The sequence below is a fragment of the Suricata suricatta genome, chromosome 1, assembly GCF_006229205.1.
Source record: "Suricata suricatta isolate VVHF042 chromosome 1, meerkat_22Aug2017_6uvM2_HiC, whole genome shotgun sequence".
In the NCBI taxonomy this organism is placed as follows: domain Eukaryota; kingdom Metazoa; phylum Chordata; class Mammalia; order Carnivora; family Herpestidae; genus Suricata; species Suricata suricatta.
Window position 1 is genome coordinate 50011075 of NC_043700.1, and position 17625 is coordinate 50028699.

The following is a 17625-nucleotide window of genomic DNA, read 5'->3' on the forward strand; positions in this document are numbered from 1 at the left end:
GGAGGTCCCCTTTAAGAAGAACCTGAGCTGTCAAAAGATATCAGGGGCAGGCAGCTGGATGAGCCCGGACAAGAGGGAGGCCGCAAGTCATGAGCTTAGGCAGCAGCCCTGTGCGGAAGAGAGTGGGGTCTCCATGGCCGCTTATGATGCACCTTGCTAGGGTGATGTCAGGATGAATGTACTAGAGCTCCTCTCTGGTTTCTTAGACACTGGGGCACAGCTGCACCTACCAGGGGGTGGGTACACCATTTGCAGCAGGCAGGCTGGGGCTGGGGTCATGGGCAAGGAATGGGCTTGGCAGCAGCAAGGTGTACACACATCTTGCATCCTTTTGCAAGTAGGTGATGAGAGGTGCAATACCTAAGGGAGCTGAGAGGGAAAGGGGAGTTGAGATGGAGACAAACTGCAAGGTGAAAAATCAAGTGTCCACATCCAGAAAAAGAGAGGTCTGAGCCTGACACCTGGCGGGGCGGCATGGTACTGCTTGTGGTAAATGCACACTCAGGGAGGGTCGGGAGCCCTGAAGTCTGCTGCTAACCAGCAGAGTGATCTGGAACAACCGACAATCCCCTTCCGGGCCTCAGTTTCCCCATCTTCTGAATAAGAGTGGCAGGTGTGTTATCCAGAGAGCTGGACAGAGGCATTTTATTAAAAAAAAAACATCAAGTTTGTGAAAAGAAGTTTCTCCATTGGAAACTCTTGCTTCTTAAATTGCTCCTAACCTTTTAGCATTTGCTACCCATGGTCGGCAGCAAACAGTAATATACATGACAAAATGCGTAGATGTGTGTATGAATTTGAACAGAACTCCAGTAAATAGCTTTTCATGTTCTCCTCCACAAACATGCGTGCTTCAAGGTTGGGATTTGCTATTGCTTGTGGAGGTAAGATCAGCCCTTTCAGCTAGAATGAATGAGTGAATGAATCAATGAATCAATCAATCCCCTAGTCCCTTCAATAACTTTACATTTCTCAATTGTCCATGGCAATGGGTCCCCGAATGACCAGGTGCCCAAGTGAAGGACAGCGTGTTTGCTAGAACATCCTGTCTGCTCCAGAGTTTCGTGATTCCATGACTGAATTTTAGGAAATTGAGGGAGAAACATCAAGGTCAGAATTGGGTGAAGACGATAGTAAAGGTTTTCTGGAGGGTTGAGGTTGAGATGAAAGAAAAAGTAACTTATATTGGAAGGGGTCAAAATGCAGAGCAGAATTTCCAATGGCCGTGAAAAGACGCCCAAATCCCAATCCTGATTTTCCCTCTGTATGCCTTACTTCTCATGTGTATATATTACCCCTCTAGGTGCCTTTTCTTTGACTGTGAAGGATGTGACCACACAGGGGGAGGTGATCAAACACTACAAGATCCGCTCCCTGGATGAAGGGGGCTATTACATCTCCCCCCGCATCACCTTCCCCACTCTCCAGGCATTGGTGCAACATTATTCTCGTAAGAGGACAGGATGTGATGGGGGTGGGGAGCAGAGGACCCCTTGTATCTATCACTAAGATCTCAAGATCATGTGAATCACTGATGCCATCTTGGGGGGGGGTGGATTATCCCAAGGCTGGACAAATGTCAACTAATGACTCAAAGTCTATGTCCCTAATTCCCTCTTCTGGCTCAGCATGTGACCACTTGGAGAATAAGAACTGTTGTCAATCCTACAGAGAGCAGGTTAATGACAGCATGCCTTGCTTTATACAAATGAATGCAAATAGCTGAGTGCATGTGCAGTATGTGTGTGCCCATGCACATGTGTACTTGAAAATCGGCGTATGGTTGGCAAAAATGAGAGGGGGAAGAATAGGGTTCCCGAGGGAGAGACGTAATCTGACTGCTCTGGTAACCTCAAGCCCCATCTCTTCTTTCCTAATGCAGAGAAAGGGGATGGTTTATGCCAGAGGCTCACTCAACCCTGTGTCAGTCCGGCTCCTCAGAACCTGTGGGCCCAAGATGAATGGGAAATCCCCCGGCAGTCTCTCAAGCTGGTCAGGAAACTCGGGTCTGGGCAGTTTGGCGAAGTCTGGATGGGTGAGTATGTGGCCTCCAGGAGCCTCTCTCTCCCTACCCTGTGTCCCAAAGCACAGAAGTCTCAGGGTATGCACAGTTCATCATGCTTCCCCAAAATATTGGTTCGGGAGGAGGAACAGAGGCTATGATACCCATTTTACAGATGAGATAATGACAGGAAGGCCAGGATATTGAAGTGACTTGCCCTCAGAACACCATGGTGGTGCAGTAGGAATAGAATCCAGCTCTCCCAAAACCTTGGTTGGTTCCCTCCCTCACTCTTCACTGCCCAGGGCTAGCTTGCCATTGACAGGTGTGTGAACTTGAACATCAGGCTCTCTCCTCCTAGCTGTGGTTTGCCAGATGGAAAGGACCTGTTAAACATAGTAAGCGGTGAACCAGGAGCTCCGGGAGTCTGATAATAGAGCAAGCCACTGCTTGTGGCTGTGTGGCTCTGGCCAAGTCCCTTAACTTTCAGTTCCCTGTGTGATGTTGATGATCATGCCCCTGCTCACCATGGGGCACTATCAGACTAAAAGATAGTGTTTTATTTCATCCTTGGAACAGTCCATGTTGGGGCGTGATATCAAGGGAGGACCTTGGTGCCTCCTCAAATCCTCTAGGACCCAGCTGCTGCCTGAATCACCTACGACAGGACCTCTACATAGGTCCTTGCTAAGCTCCCCTGAGAAGGGACAAGTCCAATTATTGTTTGTCTTTTGCCTTTCGATATGGATGGAGGACTTGATGGAGGGAGGAGAGAATGTGGAGGTACACGTACTATAAGGAGGGTGAAAGGAGCATCATGGGGCAGAGAAAGCAGGGAAGGAAGCCTGCAAGCCACCTCTACGACCTAGACAATTTTGCCATGGGCTGGGACGCTTATTTCCATACTGAACCTACCATATGGTAGAAGGGACCCGTACAAAGAAAGGAGGCAGGTGGAGGATGAAAGGGACACAACACGGATCCGGTGTGGGCAGGGAGGTAAAATGACCCCCTCCCAGGCAGAGTAAGTTCCTGAGGCTAACTGCCTGAGGTTCCAGTTGAGCTTGGGAGGCTGAGACAGGCTGGCACCCTGCCAAATAAGCCCAGCTCACCCTCAGAAGCTGTACATTCTAGCACAGGGCTTCTTCCTTAGGGGGACAGCCCTGGCCTTGGTCCTGCACCTACAAAATGAAGAGGGCTCCTGGAAGCTTATGTACATTTTGGTTAAGGGATCGCCTCCTACAACCTCCAGGTCTTCTGAATGGCATCTTTATTCTCTCCCCTCCTCGGGCCCAGGTTATTACCAGAACAACGTGAAAGTGGCCATCAAGACTTTAAAGGAGGGGACCATGTCTCCAGAGGCCTTCCTGGGTGAGGCCAACCTGATGAAAACTCTTCAGCATGAGAGGCTGGTTCGTCTCTACGCCGTGGTGACCAAGGAACCCATTTACATCGTGACCGAGTACATGGCCAGAGGTGGTACCCGGCAGAGGCTGCATCCCCCAGGCGGGGGCTGGGAGGGGAGCACGGGGGTGGGGCTGCCGGGGAGGGGATCCCCATAGGGGTCACTGGGCCAAGGGCCAGAGCAATTAGCCAACGTCCTTCTGGTCGAAGGTGTTCGGTGTGCCTGGGCAGCAGGAGGGAAGTGTGGTGAGAAACAAGGCGGGTCAGTGGTTCTTACAGAGCCGAGTCCTCCATTCAGGAGCACTTCTGCCCACAGTTTGGTAAGGCTTCTTCTGTGCCCAGCACTGTGTGATGCCCACTGAGGAGGACAGAGCATTGCAGAGAGTAGCGGGCTAGGCTTCCATCCACACATGGGTTCTGAGCAGTTCTGCCACTTACTAAGCGTGGGACCTTTGACAACCATATGAGCATTTGACAACATGGATGAAAAGAGAGATTGGTCTAGCTGGCCTCTGAAGTCCATGGTGGGGTCAAGGTCTCGTGGGTCAGTGGGCCAGAGGTCGGGCCTCAGCCTGTGGCCTCCTCCCCACTCCTCCTGTAACCCCGACTGCCCACTGCTTCCTGTAGGATCCCAAGGTGCCATGTTAACACAGTTCCTTAAAAATCGTCCTGAAGAGGACGCTTTGAGCTGGGAGTATGACGGCTCCCCGGCTCACCTCTCAGCCCCACATCAGGTGACTGTCCCTCCCAGCTCTTAGATGCCAGGTAGGAGCTGCGTTGGTTCCCTGCACCAAACCCCAGGGGACAGGTCTCTCCATTCTGGCATTTTCTTGTCCCTTGGTCCTCAGAGGCAGAATGTCTGCGAACAGAGGATGAGGGGGCAAGAAGACACTTTGGAAAGTCATGTGAGGAGTAAGCACGGAGTTTACAGTCAGAAGAGCAGGGTCTGTGCCTGGCTCTCTGGCTGGTGACCCTGAACCTGGATGAACCCTAACCTCCTCTGAGCAGCCGGGAGTACATTTGCTGCCTCCTGGCGCTATGAGGACTGAGAGTAGAATTTCTGTAAAGCAGAAAGCACTCTGCAGCCATGGGTGGTTTTCCTTCTATGTACTAGAGATCTGCCAGGGCGCCCTGTACTTCCTGACGCCAGGTGGGCACCAGGCCACACGTGGGAGAGGCTGGCACAGCCAGATCTGGATCATTTTGCATAAGAGCAGATGCAACATCTCTTTCCTCAGGCTGCTTACTGGATTTCCTGAAGACAGATGAAGGTAGCCGGCTGTCCCTCCCAAGACTGATCGACATGTCAGCCCAGGTTTGTGAGCTTCCAAAGGCAGCAGTGCTGAGAGTCAAGATGCCCAAAAGGACCCAAGACCCAAGGCCCTCTCCTCTGTGCCCTGTGGCTTATCAAAATCGGCTGTTTAGAGGATGTATCCATTAAAGTTAGGTTGGGCCGTGAAGGACAGAAAATCCAAAGTAATAATGGTTTAAATGCCTAAACACCCAGAGGTGGGCAGTCTGGGGCAGGTACTTAACGCCACACCTTTCTTCCTCCTGCTGGGTACTTGGTGGCCGCTCACACTTCATCATCTTGTCCTCTTCTCAGCAGGCAAGAAGTAAAGGGGGAAGGGCTTTCTTCCCCTTTAGAGACATGTCCCTGAAGTCACCTACTTCCCCCCCCTCCTGCCCCCCAACCATGGCACCTGGCCACACCCAGGCTGCAAGGGAGCTTGGAAATGTAGTCTGTACTCTGGGCAGCCAGGATGGGAGGGGGTGAGTCCTATTTCTAAAGAAGAGAGGGAGAACGGATGCTGTGGGAAGCCCCTCAGTTCACATGAATCCCATTTAACGCTGTAGGCAGGTGTTTTGTTGCGACTTTGCTTCTTCCTCCGATGGTGCCCAGAAATGCCTTCTGCAGCAGGTGAATCACAATCCAGACTTCATGAAGTAAAGAGTAAACTGAAGAGGAGGGATATTTCCTCCCCGGGGATTTTAGCTGAGGGTTCTAACTGGCAGGAAAACACATCTGGTGGCCCTGAGTGGGTGTGTCTGTTAAGACCCTCAGCAGAAAAGCTCTGGTCTGCGGTCAGCCTGTAAGACACATAAACGCACACACATATCCGGCTGCAGAGTGGAAACCTCCCCCTCACCCCACACCACCCTATCCCACCTTGTCTGGTGTTATCTGGTATTATCAGTGCAGGAACCGATGTCACGACGCCGTTTTTCCGCTGAGGTAAGCACAGATGGGTTTGAGTAGGCTGGTGAGGGGTCTCGGAAAATTAACGCTGCTAACCAGTTTTGAACCACATAACAGTGATAAGCCTGTCCACCCCTTTTTCTTTCTTTCTTTTTCTTTTCTCACTCCCCTCTGTCTCCTTTTTAATCCCTGGAGGGATCTTGGTTCACTAAAGGGCAAAGGATGTGAAAAGCCACCTGCATTTAGACATAGATGTGGCCAAGAATCTAAGGGATAGGAAACCAGAAAGTCAGAACCTTCTGGGTGAACGGCTTGTACACCACATCCTCATCATGCTAGCGCCTCCCCATGCATGCTGCAGGCACACACACTGCCCTTCAGGGCACTCCTTTTCTTGCTTTGCAGGATGTAGTGCAAACCTCCCCTACAACCACACCCATGTGCCTTCCTTGGCAAAGCCACACGACAGCCCCCAAGTGTGCTGTCACGCCTGTGAGCCCTTGCTCAGGCGTCCCCCTCTGCTCAGAATGCCTGGGCAGATTCCTGGCATTTCATCTGGCAAAATCCTGATCAACATTCAAGACTTAAGTTAAATTAAATCACATTAAAATTTCCCTGGGCAGGAAAGTGGCACAGAGCACTTGGTACATGTGTTTCTGTTAGCATTGCGTGTGGTACAGCCTTCTCCTTGAAAGCACATCTGGGTCCCTCTCAACCTTTTTAAAAAAATTATTTATAGTACTGCTCAATACTTACTTGTTAATGGGATAGTACTGGTAAATGCTGTCCAGATACCAGGCATTTGGTATTTATGCCAAAAATGTATATTGGAGTGATTTAGCAAAGGAATAAATAAATGAATGGGCTCACCACTATGCCAATGCAAATAGACACATACGGAGAAGTGGGGTGAATTCCAGGACTGGCTTCTTGCGATAGCAGGTCTGAGGATGTAAACCGGCATTCTATTCTCTGCCTCAGTTTCTTCATCCACCAATTGGGAGTGCAGTGGATAAAGGCCGAGTGAGTTTCCTCAGTTAAAAGACACAAGAGCAACTCAAGTAGTTATTCCCGGCCCAGTGCTGGTGATCGGGGACAGAAATTCCCTGTGTTTCCATTGGGACTCTGCACCTGCATCCGGCGGTGCTGGGTTAGGGCCTTGGCCACCTATCTCATCTAATGCTCACCTAGCTCCATATCCTGGAGACCCCTTCTCTCAAGTTCTAGGTCGGGACAGTGACCCTTCAGAGAGCTTAAGCAACCTGCTGAGGGTGGAGGCTGACGACTCCAGGAACAGGGCATCCAACGTGGCAAGGAGATGAGACCCTCTCCTTCCCTCCTTCCCTGTCCTCTTCTTCCTCTACCCCCCCTAAGAGACCTTCATCTTCTCCTGGTTTCATTCTGCTATCTTCCTCCCCTGCAGACATTTGCAAGGAGAGAGAAGAGGGTGAGGGTGCAGATCGCTCCGGCTCTGACGTCAGCGGCTCTGCCTTGCTGGGCTTTCCGGCAGCTGGGGTTTATGGCTTGTCTAGCAGAGGAGTGGCTGAAGCCATTTTCATTCTCCACTCAGTCAGCTGCTCCTTCCCCAGCAGCAGAACAGCCCTCTACGCACCTACCAACAAATACAACCCCCTCCCCCCCCCCAACCAAGTGCTCCTGCCCCTCTGGGCTGTGAGACGATGAAGGCTGGCCTTCCAGACCGAATCCTCCCTCTCCTGACCCTGGCTGTGCAGGGGACTCTGGGTGGGCTCTGTCCTCGCATGGAGGTCCCTCCGCAGTCTTTCTCGTGTGGCCTGTCTCCTCAGATTGCCGAAGGAATGGCGTATATCGAGCAAATGAATTCAATCCACCGCGACCTGAGGGCGGCCAACATCCTGGTGTCTGAGTCCCTGTGCTGCAAAATCGCAGACTTTGGCTTGGCCCGCATCACTGACAGTGAATACACTGTCCAAGAAGGTGAGGAGAGCCCCCACCTACAGGGAGACCTGGACCTTACTTTCCCCACCTCCCTATACCCCCTTGGACTTCTTGTCACTACAGAGCAGAGCCCTGTGTGAAGAGATCTGAGAGCATTGTGGTTTCCACAGTTCTGGCCTTACGCCCACCTAGACTGGTGTTTCCCTAGAGATGGTCGGCAGAGCACTAGTGCCTGATGAGGAATGGGTTTGTGACGAAGGCGGTTTGGAGATGCTGCATGGTCCATCCATGCCCCCTTCAGAGATTCCTGGTGCACACCAACACATGAAAGGCTCTGAGCAGTCTTGCAGCAAAGAAACGGTGTGCTTCCCCTGGTCTCTCCCAAACGAATTTGAGTCCGGGATACTTTTTCCATTAATCTCCCACAGAACTAGCGTTTCACAGAACACACTTTAGAAAACACTTTTCTAAAGCGTGGGCAGCAAATGCTTATGCCTGAATTAGGGACCCCACGGAGCACTCTGCTTCAGTTCCTTAGTATACCTGAGGTAGGGCTCCTCTTCACGAGCGGACTCGAAATGGTCAAATGCATTGATCAAGTAGGCTGGCAAGCAGGCAATATTAGCTGAGCACGTTAATCAGTTGGTCCAGGAGAAGGATCACAGGGCTTGTTACTCGAGGAAGCTCCAGGCTGGCTGGGGAGACGGAGAAAGCGAGGCGAGCTGAGGGGTAATCCGGTGCTCTGAGTGCTGCCCAGGGCTGCAGCCATCCACAGGGCTTCCTGGGACAGCAGGATTGGCACTCCCTCCTCACTGGGACCCCAGATGGTACACGCGCCATGTGTCATCATTTCCGTTTGGCAGGAAGGGATGAACTGAGGCAGGGATGAGTTGCCCGAGCTGCAGATTCCTGAGGTGGAACATGCCTCTTGTGTCCCAGGTGGAAACACATGTTGGTGGCCTCTGAAGCCCACTGGGCAAAGACCCAGTCAGGGTGATGGAGGTGGTATTTTGTCACGTTGTCCCTCTGCGCTGTGGACCCCTAGTAGTGTCTGCACATGGCTGGCCATGTGTCCCCGTCGTCTTGATGGGTCTCTGGAAGCATCTCCATTGTGTACAGTGGTCCAAGCCCTGACAAGGGGAGTGGGCAGGGGCATAGGGACAGTCACTAGCCACGGGCTCCCAAAGCTGCTCATGGCTTTTCTCTCAGGGGCCAAGTTCCCCATCAAGTGGACTGCCCCCGAGGCCATCCATTTCGGGGTGTTCACCATCAAATCAGACGTGTGGTCATTCGGAATCCTCCTGATGGAAATCGTCACTTATGGGCGTGTGCCCTACCCAGGTAGGTGGCTTCACCCTGTAGGGACCAGCTGGGCTTGCTGCCGCCCTGAAATGGCTGTGGTGACAGATACCTCATGCTTAGTGCTTGGGGCGGCCCACACACGTGCCAGAACGGAGTCCCCACAGTCAGAACAGAGACCCACCCACGTCTCTCTGGGGACAGAGGTTCTGCCTCCTTCCTCAACATTGCTTCTGGCAACCAGGCTGCACTCCCTTCATTGAGCAGAGGTCACTGAGCCTCCAAAGCCTGGAAGTAAGTAAGGGCAGGGTTTAAACTCAAGTTTACGCTGAACTGGTTTGTTCTCCATTGAGGACAGTTGTCTCCCCTTGGCCTTCCACCTTGGGCGGGTTCCTCAAAAGCCCTCTCCTGACTATAAACCTCCCAGTCTCCCTGTCCCATGTCTGAGGGGCTTGGGCAGCTTAGCGGCCGAGGGAAGAGCTGTCTCGCTCGGTGGGCGGGGTTTTCATGAAGCACCTGCACAGTGAGTGACGGGCTTGGGCCGTGTGCTGGGCAATCCCAGGTAAGCAAGACGCGGCTCCATACGGAGGAACTGCCTCACAGCCTCATCTCCGGCTGCTCTCCAAGCAATGGAAAGTAAATAGATGTTTAAAGGCGGCACTAGCCAGACAGCCAGGTGACCTGGCAGGGAGGGGACCATGGTCTGTGCTTCCAGCCCCGCCCCTCAGCCACGCCCCGCACCCCCTCACCCTGCAGGAATGAGCAACCCCGAGGTCATCCGCTGCCTGGAGCGGGGCTACCGCATGCCGCGCCCCGACTCGTGCCCCCTGGAGCTGTACCACGGAGTCATCACCGAGTGCTGGCGGAGCCGGCCAGAGGAGCGGCCCACCTTCGAGTTCCTGCAGTCGGTGCTCGAGGACTTCCACACGGCCACCGAAGGGCAGTACGAGCTACAGCCCTAGGCCCGGCTCGAGGAAACGGGTCTGGCACCAGCAGGGCCTGGAGATGCCTCGCACCCCCGGGACCTGCAGAACTGACAACGCAGGTTCACCTCGCGGCTCTTACTCCAGCCCCAGGCTGACTGGAAGGGCAGGGAGGCATTGATAGGCCCATTTCTCAGATGAGGAAAGTAGACTAGAGGCAGGCTGACAGGTGGGACACAGCATGGACTCCGGAGATCCCATCGCAGTCCCACCCTTCTTGGGCTGTGTGACCTTGGGCAAGTTATTTAGCCTCTGTGCCTCCACTGTCTCATTTGTTCAACGGGGAAGAACCCTAATAGTACCTACCTCGTATGTTCTTCAGGGGGATTACATTAGTTAACGCCAGTAAGATGTCCAGAATAATGCCTGGCACACTGTGAAGTGTTGGCATCATTGTAAGACAACCCCGTGCTGGCATCCAAAGCGAGAAGTGCGCTGCAAGTGGCCGGGAGTCGCGCTGCGCCCAGCTTCGCGGACCCCTGTGTGGCTTCTCTACTACCCCAGAAGCAGCACCGGGTCCTCCGAGATGTCCGTTCAGAAAAGTGTCCACTTGCTTCAGCTCTGGGCGGGTAGCTCTGTCCTAGACTGCACTCCAGCACTTGGGGACTCTTCCGTAACAAAGGTACGAGATCTGAGCTTTGTTGTGTCGTCACTGGTGACGAGCCCGGACTTCGCTACGTGACATAGGTGGTTTGCATGAGTGGCGCAGCAAGGGACTCGCAGATGGCCCTGGGTTTCGGGTAGAAACCGAGCTCCCAGCTCCAAGGGCAACACCGCAGACTCGACCGTCATCGCCTTTAGGGGCGGCTTGAGCATGGCCAGCAGGTGGCGCCCTCACCTCAGAAATCCTGGCCTCCGGTTCTGAGTCGGGACGCTTTGCTCTGACAGTGTAGCCGCGAATCGTGTTGGATGCGTGCATAGAGAGGAGTGAGCGCCCCCCAGACTCCAGTCATGGGACCAGGAGCATCATGCCCGTGGATGATCAGGGGATGGTAACACCAAAAACGTTCAAGGTTTTACACTGCTCAGGAGACTCGCTGTTTATTTTTTTGTTTGTTTTATTTATAATACATTGATTATAACAGATTATTATGAAATAGACTTATTATAATAGATTTTTTGAGCATTTAGGTTTACTGAAAACTACCAGGAAAGTACAAAGAATGCCCACCTACCCTTCACCCCACCTTTCAGTTTTCCCTGTTATTAACATCTTGCAATAGTGTGATACATTGGTTACAATTGATGAGATACATTGACACATTATTATTAACTAAAGCCAGTAGTTTACATTAATTCATTATTAGGATTCACTCTGTGTTGTGTTCTGTGGGTTTGGACAAGTGTATAATGGTATGTTGCCAGTATTACACTATCATACATATTTTCAGTGCCCTGAAAATCCCTTGTGCTTGTTTGCATTCTTCCCTCCCTCCCTTTGAACCCCTGGTCATCACTTTGCCATGTTCTGACTCTTCTGATCTTGTGATAACCCAAGGAGGTAGGACTATTATCATGCCATGCACAGAGGAAGAAACCCAGGCACTAAAGAGCCTGGGTAGTATTCCCAAGGTCACACTATGTGTGAGTGCTGGGATGGGGTTATGGACCCAAGCACAAGAGGCTGGACTGTGGCAACAGAGTCCTGGGGGAGAGGGGTCTTTGATGCTGGCCTGGGAGAACCTCACTGAGGGGCTGCTTCTGCAGGGAAACAGGTGACTAGGCAAAGCAGCACACAAGTCCATGTCGTCCTTGTGATTTCCGGAGTACATTCCTGCACTGTCTATGGATTCTCAAACAGCTCTAGGAAGTAGGCATCAGCATTTTCAGGATGAGGGGGTGGCTGGTGGGAACTAAGCTGGAATTTAGGGCATCAGAGAGCAGACCGCGCCTGTGGAGGGTGGGTGGAGCACCAGACAGAGACAACTCTGACTCTCAGGGTTCACAGATGAGGACCTAAGGGTGCCTTTGGAGGCAGGACTGAGAAGAGGTAGGGTAAGAAATGAGTCCCTCCTTCTGGCTTAGCAGCCTGACCTACAGCCTGGGCACCAGCACCCTAGGTCTCACAGCCCCTCTGAAGTGATTTCCTACCACATGGGCCCCAGCTGTCCACGAGCTGCAGGGTGGGGGGCTGGCTCATCACACCCCAGGACCCCACCACCTTCCCCAAAAGATGAAGGTGTCTCCTGGTGCTTTGGCAACCTCACTATTTATAAAAACCATCCCAGGCCTTAGTTTTAGAAGGCAGGTTTCTAGACCTCCCTCTCTGAAATTCTGATCCAGCGGGTCTAAGGTAGAATCTGGAAACCTCATCTTTCCTAAGGACTTCTATAGTTCTCAGCGCTGGGTGCCGTGCAAATCACGGTGTGTGGGAGGTTCAGTGATGACCTGGGAGAGGGAACATCTGAAAATACCAGCGCCGGCATTCCAGGCGGGGCCAGGCCTGCGGCACGTTTTCAGCGTCCCCAGCCAGTGCCTTGCAGTTCAGCCAGGACTGGAAACCACTGGGCTAAAGTGGTGTGGAGTTTGGAGGTACCATTCCCAGAGGGCAGGCTGCAAGGCACCCAAGGTTCCAGTGTGATGCTCAGGTCCTGCATTTGCAGGACCAGCTCATGTCTGTGGCTTTTCCCAGTTCTATATGCAAGTTATAACTTGCAGAAACTGGAAAAGAAACCCACAAGACCGGCACATTTTCAGAGGCCAGTATAGGTTTCCGGAGGTGGGGGGAGGTAAAGCTGGAGCCAAACCTTGAAGGACCAGTGTTTCCCCACCAGGGGGCGCACGTGCCTTGGCTGCGCCCAGAACTGAGACCCGGTGTCCCTACCGGGTTTGTTAGGCATATAAACAGGTTTATAAAGGACAAGAAGCCTTTAAATTCCCACCCAGAAAGTGAAGCGTGAGAGGATGTGGAGAGAGATACAGCAAGACAGAGAAACAGAGATAGAGACAGAAAGAGACAAGATGGACAGAAAGAGACAGAATGAGTACTGAATGTGCAAAAGCAATATTTCCTGCTCTGAGAGTTTGTCTTCTGAGTGGAAGGGGAGCTTACTCATGGCTGTGGAGGCTCTATTCTGCCTGCCACCATCTGCATGTGTGAGGAGAGTGCGGGGTAAGCCAGGGCCTGAGACGCTTGATCACTGCCGTCCCCCAGAGCTCTGGGGAGGAACACACCCAGCCTTGGACCCCAGATGCCTTCTTGTCCACGATAGAGACCGTGCCTTCTCTTCTCTCACCCTCCGCAGAGCCAGGACACATTTGCAGTGCTACTGGAAAATGAACAACCCAGGTTAGATAGACTTGGGTTGAAATCCAAGTACTTCTTTTCCCAGGACATATGACCATAGATACTTTGCTTGATTTATCTGAGCTTCAGTTTCTTCATCTATAAAATGGACATACTAAAAACATCTTAAATATAGGCTTGTTTCAAGGTTTAGACAAAATAGTACATTTGAAGCATTCATCACAGTGCCTGTCTTCCAGTAAATGCTCAGAAATGTCAGCTCTTAGGGGGCCCTGTGTGCTCAATCAGTTGAGTGTCCAACTCTTGATTTCGGCTCAGATCATGATCTCATGGTCCTTGAAATCAAGCCCTGATGTCTGTGCTGAAGTGCACAGCCTGCTTGGAATTCTCTCTCTCTCTGCCCCCCCCCCACTCTCTCTCAAAATAAAACATTTAAAAAAGAGAGAGAGAAAGAGGTCGGCTCTTTTTATTAGTCCCTGAAGAAAGGTCTTCAAAGATGCTGACCCACAAACTCCAACACCATTATCTGGGTTTCCCCCCGCTATCTGGGATATGTCTCCTGGCTTGGGCTTCCAGTTGTACCCTCAGGGTTGTTTTCTATTTATTGCTTTGATTTTTCTTTGTCAGTGTTCATATGCCTCCCACCCTCGAGGCAGAACTACAAAAAGAGCGAGCGGAATTTGAAGTCAAGGACCTAGGTTTATCCAGCGCTTTCCAGCTGTGTGACCTTGGCCAAATAACTCCAGTTCTCTGAGCCTCACCTTCTTTGTCTATGAACAGGGGAGAACAATGACTCCCTTGCAGGGTTGTTTTAAGGATTTAAAGAGTGCTTTAATTATTCTTGAGAGCAAGAGGCAGCATGACTGAGGCCAGAGAGAGAGGGAGACAGAGGATCGGAAGTAGGCTCCGTGCTGACAGCAGCGAGCCGCTATGGGCTCAGACTCACTAACCATGAGATCACGACGTGAGCCAAAGTCAGATGCTCAACTGACTGAGCCATCCAGGTGCCCCTAAAGAGTACTTTTAAAATGGAATGGTATATTGGGCTGCCATTACAAATACCGCAGACTGGAGGAGACTCAACAACAGAAGTGTATTTTCTCATAACTTTGGAGACAGGAACTCCAAGATCAAGGTGTCAGCAAGGTTGATTTCTCCTGAGGTCTCTCTCCTAGGCTTGCACATTAGCCACCTTCTCCCTGTGTCTTCACATGGCCTTCCCTGTGTGTGTATGTCCTAATTTCCCCTTCCTCCAAGGACCTTAGTCATCTTAGCCCACCTCCGATGACCTTGTTTCATTTAATTACTTTTAGAGGCACTATCTCCATAGAGTCACATCCTAAGGGCTCCGGCTTCAACATAGAAATTTGGGGGGGGGAACACAATTCAACCCATAACAAATAGTAACACATAAAAGTAATAATTATGTCTTCTTTCGAATGTTCTCCCATCCCTACCCAAGACGAGGCCCACAGTAAGTGTTGTGTATTCTAGTGACCAGTTTCAGAAACAAGAATATTTGATGTGGATAAATTCCCACCTGCAAATAAGTGAGATCCAAAGCTAAGCTGAAATACCAGTAAATATTTATTTACTCTGATAGAGAGAGAGAGAGAGAGCGCGTGCGCGCGCGTGGGTGACGTGCACATGGGCACAAACAGGGGCGGGGCACAGAAATCCCAAGCAGGCTCCATGCTGTCAGTGCCCAAGCTGAAACCAGGCTCACACCCATGAGCTGTGAGATCATGACCTGACCCAAGATCAAGAGTTGGATGCTTAACCGACTCAGTCCTCCAAGAGCCCCCCAGCTTTTTTTTTTAAAGGTTTTATCTTTACTTTCTCCACCCAACCTGGGGTTTGAACCCACAACCCTGAGATCAAGAGCTGCACACTCTACTGACTGAGCCAGCCAGGCATCCCACCTGTGGACCAGGTTTAAGCAAACTCATATATGATAATCAGGATCTCCACAAAAGAGAAAACTGCCTTTAATGATTTGTTTTATAAAAGTCTCCACCACAATTCTTTGAGGTACTTTCAAAGTGGTATTCAAATTTTCTCATGTTGTCATTGGTTTTTTTTACTTGTAGTAAAGTACGTAGCATAAACTATACCTACCCCCCTAGACACTTTCTAAGCGAACCATTCAGCGACGTCAACCACACTCAGGGTTGTGCAGCCGTCACCACCGCCCAGGTCCAGAACACGCTCATTTTCCCAAACTGAACCTCTGTTCCCAGTGAACCCCAGCTCCCTGTTCCCCCTCCCCCAGCCACTGGCCGCCCTCATTCTACTTTCTGTCTCTAGCTCCCTTGTGTAAGTGGAATCACACAGCGTGTGTCCTTTCATGTCCGGCTTCGTTCACTCAGCATAATGTCCTCCAGGGTCCCCTCCGAATACTGAGGCCTGTGTCAGAACCTCCTCCCTTTTTAATGCCGAATGCTGGTCCACTGTGTATTGTAAATATCTCATTTTGTTCACCCATTCATCGGGCGGGGGCTGTTTCTACTGTTGGCTGCTACGAATAATGCTGTTCTGAACATGAGAGGACAAATAGCTTCTCGGGATGTAGGGTTGGATCCAAGAGCAGTTCTATTTTTGGCTTTTTGAGGAGCTGCCGTACCGTTTTCCACAGCAACTGCACTACTGTGGGTTCCCAGCTGCGGTGCATGAGGGGTCCTGTTTTTTCCTGCACTGATACCTTCTGCGTTTTCGGCACAGCCCTCCTAGTGGGTGCGAGGTGTGAATAGTGCCATTTAGTAGCAATCACCCAAACTCCTCCAACCGTGGGCCCCACGGAGCCCCAGTCCCCTCTGAGACAGCCTCGGGGGATTCTGAGTTTTGAGGGGTGTTTTTATCCCCTGTATGTGCTCGTGACAAGTCTCTTCCGGTGCTGCTTCTGTTGTCTCCCACTGGGCACTGGGAGTGAGGGGGCTTCAAGGGACTGGCTGAGAGGTCCCAGCTGGGTGGAGGTCAGCTTCCCCCGTGGGTGAGTCCATCTCCATCCAGCGCCACCTCGGGGGCTCCTGGAACCTGCCCAAGGCCCTCGCCAGACGTCCCCAGGTGGGCCGGCTCCCTGGTGGGCACACACGCAGACCTCTGGCTCCCAGCGCTCACAAGGATTTGCGTGACACACAGCATTGCAGTCATCATGGAAAAGACCCATGTCCTGTTTGGGGCACTCAGCCACAGAGATAACGAGGAAAGAGCAGAAGGCAGCCACCACCATGACCTCAGGCAATCAGGGAAGGTGACAACACTGGGCCCTCTGAAAGTTCTGCCGGTGCACGCTGTGGCCAAGCTGAGCTCTTGAATTCTTCTGGAATAAAGAGCCAACCTTGATATCATGTTTAGAATCTTAGCTGAATAAAACCTTCATGGTCAGTCAACGTTTATTGGGTCTAAAGCGCCATCACAACTGGAAAGGTAGGTCCTATGAGTCTCAATTCATAGATGAGGAAACTGGGGCACAGAGAAGGTAAATAACTGGCCCAAGGCCACACAGCTGATAAATGATGGAGTGAGGACTCATCACTTAACAATTCTTCCAGAAAGAATCTGGTCTAGATATTCCAAGCTGTGCCCCTTTTTGGAGCCTTGGGGATCTATGGCAGGGTCTCAGGAGTCGGAAGCTCACAGGGGGATGGAGGTGGGAGTTGAGAAGGCTCCACCCACCCACCTCAGGCCCTGGCCCCTCTTGCATCTGTTTCACATGTTCAGCTGTGTTACAAGGGTTATTTGAACACAGTGTGGCTTTAAAATTGTTTTGCAGATCAGTCAGCTAGTCTATCACTCTGTCAACCCTCTCTATCTCACAAATGGAAACTGAACCCTAGTTAAAGGCCCATTGCCAGACAGGGCCCATATACCAGGGCTCAGCCCTCCAGACCCCTGGCCAGGTCATCTCTCTGTCCACCCCAACACACTCAGTTTCCTGGTGGACAGAGGTTCATTTACTCCCGGGTTTTCTGAAAACAGAAACCCTTATATCTAAGAACTCCCCAAGTCAGGTTAGTTGGTTCCCTGGAAAACCCCCTTCCTTGGCCAGGCCGGAATAGCTACTTATTTCATGGAACAGAGCACGGGGGCCTTTAAAACAGTTACTCTATGAACAGGTGCAGCACTTGCCAGTGTACAAAAGGGTGTCCTCTCTGTGTTGCCGTGGGTGTTTGCCGTCGTTTCTCTTTTCTTGGGACAGGAGGAAGGCAGCGATGCTGGCCTGTCACTCATCATCACAGCTCTAGAGAGTGGAGGGGCAGGAGCGCAAATCCTGGGCTCCTGGCTCTGTGCCCAGCACTTGAGGAACCCAGCAAGGGCACTGAGATTAAAAGTGCTCTTGAGAAGTGAGGAACTGGGTTTGCTGAGTGGCCCCCACGGGGTGATCCTTTTAATGAGGTTAAGCAAACCGTTCGAGAGGATGACAGGGAGGTTTTGTGAATGCCTGGTGGAAAGGAAGTAGGGAAGAGAAACACCTGGCACTGATGAAGCCGATGGGCTTAATGGGTTCTCATACTTGCGACAGTGACTCCAGTCCCTGGAGAGGTGAGGTGGCCAGAGTCTCCATGCATGAGGT

General features: G+C 51.7%; 1 protein-coding gene across 2 annotated transcripts in view; it reads left to right on the forward strand.

Moving 5' to 3' along the window:
• BLK (BLK proto-oncogene, Src family tyrosine kinase) overlaps nt 1-11101 on the forward strand; it is a 77861-nt gene extending 66760 nt beyond the window's left edge. For both annotated transcript variants that reach the window (XM_029938647.1, XM_029938648.1), the window contains 7 exons: nt 1304-1450; nt 1883-2035; nt 3299-3478; nt 4645-4721; nt 7412-7562; nt 8733-8864; nt 9579-11101. In XM_029938647.1, the coding sequence (XP_029794507.1) occupies nt 1304-1450; nt 1883-2035; nt 3299-3478; nt 4645-4721; nt 7412-7562; nt 8733-8864; nt 9579-9784 (1046 nt within the window). In that variant the 3' untranslated portion in view covers nt 9785-11101. The remainder of the gene's footprint in view (nt 1-1303; nt 1451-1882; nt 2036-3298; nt 3479-4644; nt 4722-7411; nt 7563-8732; nt 8865-9578) is intronic.
• Nucleotides 11102-17625: the final 6524 nt, after the last annotated feature.